Source organism: Diadema antillarum, unplaced genomic scaffold, assembly GCF_040938485.1.
Source record: "Diadema antillarum isolate AM-2024a unplaced genomic scaffold, OU_Dant_1.0 seq00000981_RagTag, whole genome shotgun sequence".
NCBI lineage: Eukaryota > Metazoa > Echinodermata > Echinoidea > Diadematoida > Diadematidae > Diadema > Diadema antillarum.
Genome location: NW_027271821.1, coordinates 882,936 through 893,025, shown reverse-complemented (window position 1 = coordinate 893,025; position 10,090 = coordinate 882,936). Strand labels below are relative to the sequence as shown.

The following is a 10,090-nucleotide window of genomic DNA, read 5'->3' as shown; positions in this document are numbered from 1 at the left end:
ATTGACATCATTGTCCCAATTAATTTGCATGTGCAACTTGTCACCAATTATAACTGTTCGATAGAACATATGAAACTTCAAAATTCCATAAAGTTGACTTATTTTTTTTTTGTTTTTTGTATTACTCTATTCATTCCAGTATACAGTATGCGATCACAGAGTGAATATTTTGCACTTTAAAGCGTGAATACAGGATACTGGAGCCGAGATGGGTGCCTTGGATGGAAGGAGCGCGACCACCAATCGTCCAATCCCTCCTCAAAATAAGTGTTTGCCGCTCATGGAGCCGGGTAGCTTGCTTTTTCCTCTGAAGGGCTTTCTCCTTCAAAGAGAGAGTCTTTACAGAGAGGTAACATACACTGCATATTTGCTATCCTTGTCTTCCTCGTTACAACTTAGAAGGACATCCAACAACAACGACAAAATGTCTTTTTCTAGTGTGTCTATGTAATTATCTGGGTCTTGACAGTTTTAGGAGACTGTGAACGATGTTCACTTCCAGGGAACAAAAGTGGTGTTGTAGAAGTTAAAAAAATGCATTTCGATGAAAATTCGAAAATTTCACAAATTTCGACGTTGATCGGGGAGAGAAAATTCTGGAGGGATACACACAAATGAACTAATATAGATGGACACAGATAACAAACCTGTCTTTAAAACACACCCTAGAAGCAGTATCTCTTTCTGATTTCACTGCTAGAGAGAACTGTATTAAGTTTTTACCAGCACGCACCGCTAAAAAGTGAATGTGACGGATCTGACATTTACCGCTGTCATACTCTTCATCTATCACAGCGCTTTTGCCAATATCGAGAAGGAAAAATTAAAGCCGTAAGTTCTCAAAACCGATTTCTTGCAATCGATTCTAATTCAGCATGTTTGATCCTGGGATGCCGCTGGCGCCGATCTATTTTGACATTGAACTCCAGAATATATTTCTGTTCGTGCGTCTTCAACATACATTCGCCTCCAGGCAGGCCGACATTGACTTACGCTGACGTATTTTGACGCATTATTGCCAGCGAATACAATCTTAATAGCGCAATCAATCAGCGGTAATCCCCACACGTCTGCAGATGACATGTTCGATCTATGTTGTTTTAGAGCTACGCATTCTGGCCCAGAATAGCTCAATGGGCTTAATTTTGTGGAGAGTGACTCGAATCGTTGTGCACTATTTCTTCATTCGAGCGGGGGACTGGTCGAGATAAAAGCCGCCGTGGTAGCTATTTAAGGTATTCAATGTCGGATTTTTAGAATGGAGCTATTAGAAGGGCAGATCCATTATTATAAATGGGAGCATTTCTGGGTTTTTTTTTTTAAGAGAGCAGAACGTGAAACCCAACTGCAGCAGCCGAACGGCGATCTCAAAACTGCAGTATTCATTATGTCTAGGCCAACAACTTCCCCCAAGGACTGTTATCTAAGCGATGTTTAACATTTTTTTAATCTCCTTACGATATTACGTCTGCTTGTTGTGTGTAATTCATGTCAATGCCACTAAAAATTCTCCAGGATAAATGTTGCACTAAGATGCGGAGGCCGACATTTAAGTCAAGCCCCTATTTAGGATGGCGGTCCTATTAGGCCGTTACGTCCTCTCAAACGGGTTTGTTTGTTTTGTTTGTCTGTTTCATTTTCCATCTGAGAAGATGGCTGGATAGCCCATATTCAGCTGCATTAGCTGGTCTTTCATGGGGTCCAGTTGGATGTGAGGTGGACATCTTCACCGGGTTATGCATCCTGCCCTTTGCAATGAATCACTGAAGCGGGATCTTTTACGTGCATGAAGTTACGATTCTCTCAAACACGGGACCTCCAATTTATGTCCTATCCGAGGGACAGAGTGCTTTGCCTCTTAGTAGAGGAGACGGTATGATAACACACAACATTGCTCAGCTAGACTCGGGAATCATTATGGATTTGGAGGCAGACGCGCTACCGTCTGAGCCAAAATCACCAGCATCTGCAGATCCCTTTCCTCCGTTACAATTAACCAATGGAAACTCTATGACATGGACTATACACTATCACTCGCATTTTGTTTTGTATCGCTTGTTTTGTACACGTACTTTGTATTCTATTGATTGAAAATGACAGAATGAATTACACAAAAACAAGACCGAACCAAACATCATTATGCACAAAATTGTTCCGACAGAAAGGTTGCTTTACAGTCATCAATGTGAATATCTAAATGTTTTTTAATCTCATACCCAATTATGGGTAACAACACTCACTTCAAAATCTATTTCCTATTGCTTCTATGGCAATACCTTATTTTGAATTGTCTGCAAGATACTTAAAGCAGACTGTGCAGTTGATCGGACAGATTAAGGAAAGGTTATGTTACTTAATCGTGTAGGATATATATATTTGTTATGCTTCCCTTCCATTTTCAACAAAACACAGTAAACAGCATGTATACGTTTATTAATTTCTTCCTCAATTAATGCTATTTATCGGATATTTCGACGTATTGAAAATATGTATTTTCATATTATTTGTCCTTTTCTCGTGATATATTTGTACATTGTCACTTTTTGTTAAAAATTCAATAAACAAAACGAAACGAAAAGAAACAAAACGATGTAACACTTTATGGTATTCGCTGATTTAGACTTCAAAACAAAAATGAAGCTTACAAAATTGCAGTCGGTTGATGACAGGAATTACTTTTTTTTAATGATAAAAGACGGATAATCACAAAACATGATATATGATTTGGTTTTTTTTTTTTCAAGCTAGAGAATAAATGTTCTGAAAAGAATGGAAAAAAATTTACAAAAGATAACAATAATAAAAATAATCAATAAGCAAAGAAGAAACGACTATTATTTTTTTTTCAGCCTTAATCTAATCAGAGTCACATTTTGTTTTGGTTGTTATCAATTCGGCTTCTTGGGCGTGTTTATTGTCTTGTGTGTGTGAGTGTGTGTGTGTGCGTGTGTGTGTGGGTTTTTTTTCGGCTCCCTTCAGTTGCCAGCATGACGCATACACTGTGTGTGTGTGTGTGTGTGCGTGCGTGCGTGCGTGCGTGGGTTTGTTGAACGGAAGAGGGGAGCGAGTGAAATTGAGACGAAAATAATCCCCATGCGAGGAATATCTGCCGCCCAGATTGACTTTTGTGCTCGACCTAAATAATAATAGCACATAAGTCCATCACAAAGCCTCCTCAGAGCAGCTCGGGTTATTCCACGATGGCATTCCTGTCGACGCGTGGCCAGAAGCGATCGTGGGAGAGAAAGATAGTGTAGGGACCACATTACAATGAGAGACACACTGAAACTGAGATGCAGGGAAAGCGCATCAAATATGAACTCGTGCCTTCATTTTTTTTTATCATACTGGACTCATTCACCGGAATTTTCTTGAAAATGTATATTTCTTTTAGGATCCTTTATGTTGATGGTTCTTGATACACACGAAATCTTCTGAATATCCTTTCTTCCATTACTTTCTTTACTTGAACTCATACACCTGAACATGAAATTCATATTCATGTACTTACAGCAAATATATATATATATATATATATATATATATATATATATATATACATATATATGTATATATTATGTAGAAATATATTTATTCCGACATGTACCGGTGCATGCATATTTTTGTACAGGTGTGCATGCCGACTAAAATACAGACACAGCTATATGTATTAAGTAAATGTAATATTTCATTCAGCATTCAGCAAATTTTGTGAAATAAAAAATGCACAAAAGAGGACAAAAGGCAGAGTGAGTGGATTGGCATGACAGTCCATATCATGCAACTCCCAATGTTACCTCGGGCGATGCGAGCGCCCGGCCTCCCCCTTCCCTTTTTTTTTCTGATCTTCCTAACACGTCCAAGGCAAACGTGTCATACAAAGAACAACAAGAAATGACAGCAACAAGAAAATGAGACAGACATTGGCACTCGCAGCCGGGATCGTGACAAAATCTCGCCCTTCGAGGATATGCCATGCCACAATCGGCATGTCTGTGAGCGACGCAGGCACAAAACGTGACAGACGAAATTGTGTGCAAGAAGAAGAAGAAGTGTGAAAAATGCAAGAAATCCATTTCAAGAGCTTCCAAAAAATTCCTAACGAGAAGTTTTTACCAGATCGGGTCTTGCCACTATTTATAATCTGGACACGAAAGGTCACGTGTATCACCAGTCCAGAATAGCCGCATTTTTTTAAAGTGACCTTCACATCTGATGTTGATGTTAATGATTTTTATCTTGTAGCACCCTGCTACGACGACGATTCAAAGCGCAAGTACAAAGTTGTGATAGGTTTTATATTTCATAATTTTTCTTTTATTCATTATTTTGAGCTTCTTCTTGTATTTCTGGGCCCTGTATCTAAATTCTTTAGGAGAAACACAGCACAAAATATGATAATCGCAGGGTTCATGGCTTTTACATATGTTTTATCAGTATAAAAAAATGCTCTCAGTAATTCTGTTCCATGATGTCAGTAGTCCTGATTGACAACAGTTGGGTACAATGCACTTAGCGTCCAGAAATGGCACGTTTTACGTAATATGTTATATCACACTGTGTATGAAAGCTATTAAGCAGCTTTGGTAGTTCTTCGTTTGTTTAGTGTTTCCCTGTTTGATAAGAGAGGAATGAGAACGAGTTAAGAATGTTTAAAGAGGTGCAGCCACAACAACGCTGTTGAGAAAATATTTCACACACATTAATGGAGCATTAATCTACCATGCCTTATGGTCCCAACGGCCGTCTAGCGTCTAGAGAGGAGAAAGTGAAGAAATAATGTGGCAAATAGCCAGCGTTATATCCCGCGCAATCATACTTGGACGAATTTATCTTTGACGTTACACAGCATGGCGCTGTAATAGTCTACATGCCAGACCACTATGTGTTTTTGCTGATGTGCTCATTTGCAGAATAGATAGCGGCTGTAACTGCAATAAAACGTCATACACACTTATTACATACTCCCTCCTTGCGAAAAACAAAGAATATCACAAATATTGTACAATCACAAGTAATAACTGGATGTTTTTCAAATAAACAAAAATGTAGCTTTAGTGGTAATTAAAGTCTAGTTTGACAGAAACTTTTACTTTTACAATTTATTTTTCTCTCCAAACCAACAACAGAGCCTATTACAAACTTGAAATAAAAATCAACTTTTAACTCGCCCTCTCTCGTTTTCTTTCTCTTCATGTATGTATGCGCTTATGCGACTGTCTATCCTTCTAGTATGTATACTCCTATCACGTCGGGCCATATTGCACTTTCTTTAGACACGTTCAGGAACATGAAATAGAGACTGTTGGTGGTAAATGAGAATTCAGTGGCAGTAGTTTCGCTTGTCCGTTCACAATCAGTCGCATCCTAATTTCAGCCGTACAATATGGGATTCATCGGTTCCCGAGACAGACACCTCTCATGGATGTTTCCGCACAATTATTATCGATACAACAGTCGTTAACACAAAGCCGTGTGGATGAGGGGCGGAAACGGTGGGAGAGAAAAATCAGTTTTTCAATTTTTGCTCGAAATTGAAAGAACCGCGAGAGAGTGTGTAATGCATGTGCGTGATAATGGTTCGGCACTTGCGTAAATTATGCGCGGGAAAGTCACAACAGCGTTGGCGTCGTCGTAAGGCCAATTTTGACGGTCGGAGCAATCTGTGTAAAGGGGATCATTATTTCGTTTAGAGGCACCCGCAGACTGGAAAAAAATAATGACGGCATTTGTGGGTGCAATATGGCCTATGCAATGAGGACAGACATCTTTTTTTTCCACCAATATTTATCCTCCAAGCCACAACGGCTCCAATTTCGTGTGCGCTATAATTTTTAGCCCCATTTTTTCTCGCTCTCGTACACTCTCTTTCCCCAGCCCAGATATTGCTGCGAGTAGTTTTTGATGAAAGGATGCATTGGCTCATATCTAGGGTTTCTTGCTTGGTTTATATGTTATGGTTGTCATATTCATCCCGTCTTCACAATATTTCTCTCTCTCTTCTCCTCCATGTCCCGCTTTCCCCCCTCCATCACTCTCCACCTTGTCGCCTGTATTGACCCCATGATAAAAGGCGACGGTTTATTGGCTTGATACGACTTCATATCACAAGTCACATCTTGTATATATGCGTTGCCTCTTTGGACAGCTTTGACTTATAAACAGTCCCGAGATGTGTGTTTGTGCCTACAAGGGGATTGGCCACGCAAGAGTACATCAAACACGGTGCCAAATAAAGATCGGAAAGTGAGATCAACAGTAAAACCCTCTTTTGATTCCACCCGTTATTTCATGTACGTCTTTCTCCATCCTATCGTCCTCACTCTCAAAATGTTGTATGCATTTATATACAATATAGACATATATAAAGGAAGAGAAATATATATTAGCTTTTACGTTTGTCAATTCATAAAAACATATTACGTTTTTTATGTAATCATGGTCATGTACGTACATGTTTAATGCATTTCTGTCTGGCATGTATGTGTATCACCTCTCATTATTCACTAAGCTGTATACCTCGGCTTTTCATCTGAACTCTATCAAACAGTGGACGAGTGGCATATTCGCCATCGATCACCATGAATAACGAATGAGACGGACGAGGACAATTCTAATTCAAAAGTGATAGTCCATGAAATATGAATCTTGTCAGATATAATGAATAGTGTATGAGGCGATTTATTTTTTCCCTACAACACCGTTAAACTGACTAGGCGTGTTTGGTGCACCACAATGCTTACAATATTAATGCACACACAATTTAGGCAGAAGATATATTTCAGAACTATAACTTTTAATGGCCTTGAGAGAATACTGCTTTTAGAATAATCCTACTAATTTTGACTTGCATCAATACATACATATGAATTAGTAAACAGACCTCAGCCATGTTTGGTGTTTCTTACGACATTTTTTTTTATTGGGTTTATTTTGTTCGTCTCTTCGGCTTCATTATCATGTCGGATGTATCTGAACTAAAGGGTGAGTTGGTATCAACATCTATTTTGTCCGCGAGCCTAACAATCACACTAATATCAGCCCAATGAGTTCGTCGGTGGTACATTACCACGATCGTCTTACGGCAAAACACTAATCATCCTCCCAGGGACTGTAAATCGTTTGTAATCTATTACGCCGTTAGAGTATGTGCGAGTGCCAACGGGACGATGCTGTACCCATTCCGACGTGTGTGTGTTTGTGCGTGTGTGAGTATGTGTGTGTGTGTGTGTGTGCGCGCGCGTATTCGGAATTATGTGCACTTCGACACAGTCGAGTAAGAATACATCGATATTTATGTGTGAAATCGTTGTAACTTCAAAATAATAATTGTGATATCCGCGTTCGATATCATTCTTGAACCAGCGACGCTTGATAAAATATAACGTGTAATACTATATCTTGTAATGTTTCACGCTTGTATAGGTCCTTCGGGTTTATGCGGGTTTAAGTGTGTGCGTCTGTGTCACACACAAACACACAACTATAGCTTCTGACCATCCGAGCATTGAGAATCTAGGGTTTCTGGGAAAAACATTGAACTAGGGCTTTCTATAGCTTAGTCGGTGGAGCACTGGGTTAGCATCCGGAGGTCTCGGGTTCGAATCCCATTTTTCTTTGCTCACTTTTCCACAAATAAATTATATTCATTTCTGGTCAGTTTTCTTCTGTCTGCGTTTGTTACATACTCAAAAAAGCTGCATCACTTCGGTGACCCCTCGCATTTATCCCGAAGTTGAATTATCCTTCGGGTTTATGCCAGGTTTAAGTGTGTGCGTGTGTGTAACACACAAACACACTGCTATAGCTTCTGACCATCCGAGCATTTAGAATCTAGGGTTTCGAACACTTAACTAGGGCTTTCTATAGCTCAGTCAGTAGAGCACCGGGCTAGCATCCGGAGGTCTCAGGTTCGAATCCCGATGGAATCCCATTTTTCCACTTCATAAAAAAAGAAATACATGCACTTTTCCAGATACTAAGGGACTGAAATAGCTTTCGCAGTTCATAAGGCAGAGGAGAGATGAAATGTATACCATATAATTCTTTAAAAGAAAATGTAGCTGCATCAGCTGTTGATACATCATTTCAATTATTCATTATGACGTGGCGTAACCTTTCATTTCTCTGGATTATTCTTAATTATTTATGAAGCCCGACAAGTGTGCAGAGATTTCCTCAGATCAAAACTTGCGCATTTGCTTTCAAGCCGTCGAAATGAAAAGCCTTGCTGCACGTAAGAAAATAGGAAAATGTAGACAGATGATAACACTTCAATAGATTGAAAGAGTTAGCACTGATCAGAACTTACCTTTGCTTTCTTCCCTTGTTCTCAGTACTTGGTCCACTTTCATCCTTGCTTGATAGAACCATTCCGACTCGTTGGTTAAATACTTATACTCAACGGACAGATCCTTCACGTTGATAACACCATTTGGTTGACGATACGCAAACGGGCAAAACAGCGTGTAATTGCGAAACTGCAACTTATCGTAGCAGTTGCCGAAAGCGAAGATATTCGGGTCATTTTCCACGTTGGACACCACAATGTTGTAGAAGAAATCTTCGTTGTCGTGCACGTCCGCCAGCTTTTCGCTCTGCCATATGCGGGTCAGCATGTTGGCCGTGCTGACGGTTTTCAGCGCCTGGTCCATGTAGCGCTCAGGACCGTAGCTCACGGCGCCGCGATCGAGAGAGACGTGCCAGGTACCCTTTTTGCACGTCTCGATGTTCCGCTGGGTGGCGTCCACGTACTGCAGGAACTTGGTTACGATATCCTCCGGCGGTGACGAAACGAAAGCGAGAAAGCGATAATGATCGTCTTTCGTTGCCTGGTCGACGTCCTCATCTTCGTCGTAGTCGCTGGGCGGCTCCGTTTTCTCGCTAGGCGCCACTGAAGACTGGGCAGAAGCGTTGAAGGCAGTGGTAGAGGCGGGGGCTGCAGTGGTGTCTTTCATCGCCAAAACCACGTTGTTCAACATTGACAACGATAAAAATACCCATGAAATAAGCAAAATACAGGCAAAGTTATCCACACGTTGCACTTGATAGCGATGCATCTTGCCCACTGTAGCGATCTATCCGTTACATTCGCGGTTATCTACGATCCAATCGTCGGGGCGCGACGTTTTAATCCAAAGAAAATGATCTCCAGGGTGAGCGATTTTATTACTTGCATTCGGAGGGAGCAGTACCAGCTTCCGTATCACGAAATGGGAGAAAGAAAACAGAAGATGCTGAGAGTGTTATCACATCGTGTCTCGATGTGATTTGAGCGGCGCTGAAGCGATTTGAAAGTTCTGCCTCGGAGGGAATCGTTCACGTGAGAGCTGATACGTGGAGGACTCGCCCGGAGGTTGATCGAGTCGGAAGTTTGCCTTATTGATTAGCTCGGCTGTGATACATGTCGCACCTCATACATCACAGGGACAGGTATACAAACATTGACAAGGAGAGCCAATCGCAGCATGCGATGAGTGTGTCCTCTCACGTTATTATCTCCCCCAAAAGCAGACGAGCTGAAAAATTGCCCCCACGCATCGCCATCGATCTACAGGCCGGGCGAGGTCGGCAGGGATTTATCCAAGTTCCCTGCACGTTTATGCTATTGGATTGCAAAGATCACTCTGACACAACTTTAGACTGATGTTCGTGGTAGTTAAGACACACACACAAACAAAAAAGTGTAGCCGAGTTCACAATTTTTTACGAGGCAGCACTATATTTGCTAGCAGAAAAACAAAACTTTGATGATTAACGCTTTGATTATAATCATAGATATTGCAAATAATCCGTTATGGTATAGGGATCACAGAGTACACAAACTCCCGAGTGGAGGCAGGGAACACGTCACATCCTCTCTAGCCGGGTGGCAAGCGGACGAATGCCGCAGATTCGTGCATTATTGACTCTTCCCTTGGAGCGCCAACACACGCGAGTACCCTGCGACGGGGCAGCTCCGGGCGCGTGGCGCACGCTCCGCACTATAGTTGGTATGTTTGGGGGGATGAAAATGAGCGTGGAGCGATGGCTGTGACGCGCCGTGCACCACTGCGTGAAAACCAGCAGCGAGTGGGCCCTGCTACCAGCA

At 41.3% G+C, this 10,090-nt stretch overlaps 1 protein-coding gene across 1 annotated transcript; it reads right to left on the bottom strand.

Moving 5' to 3' along the window:
• Positions 1–8,300: 8,300 nt before the first annotated feature.
• LOC139742142 (uncharacterized) lies at positions 8,301–8,957 on the bottom strand. The gene has a single exon (XM_071652711.1). It carries the CDS (start codon positions 8,955–8,957, stop codon positions 8,301–8,303), a length of 657 nt encoding a protein of 218 aa, XP_071508812.1.
• Between the last annotated feature and the right edge of the window lie 1,133 nt (positions 8,958–10,090).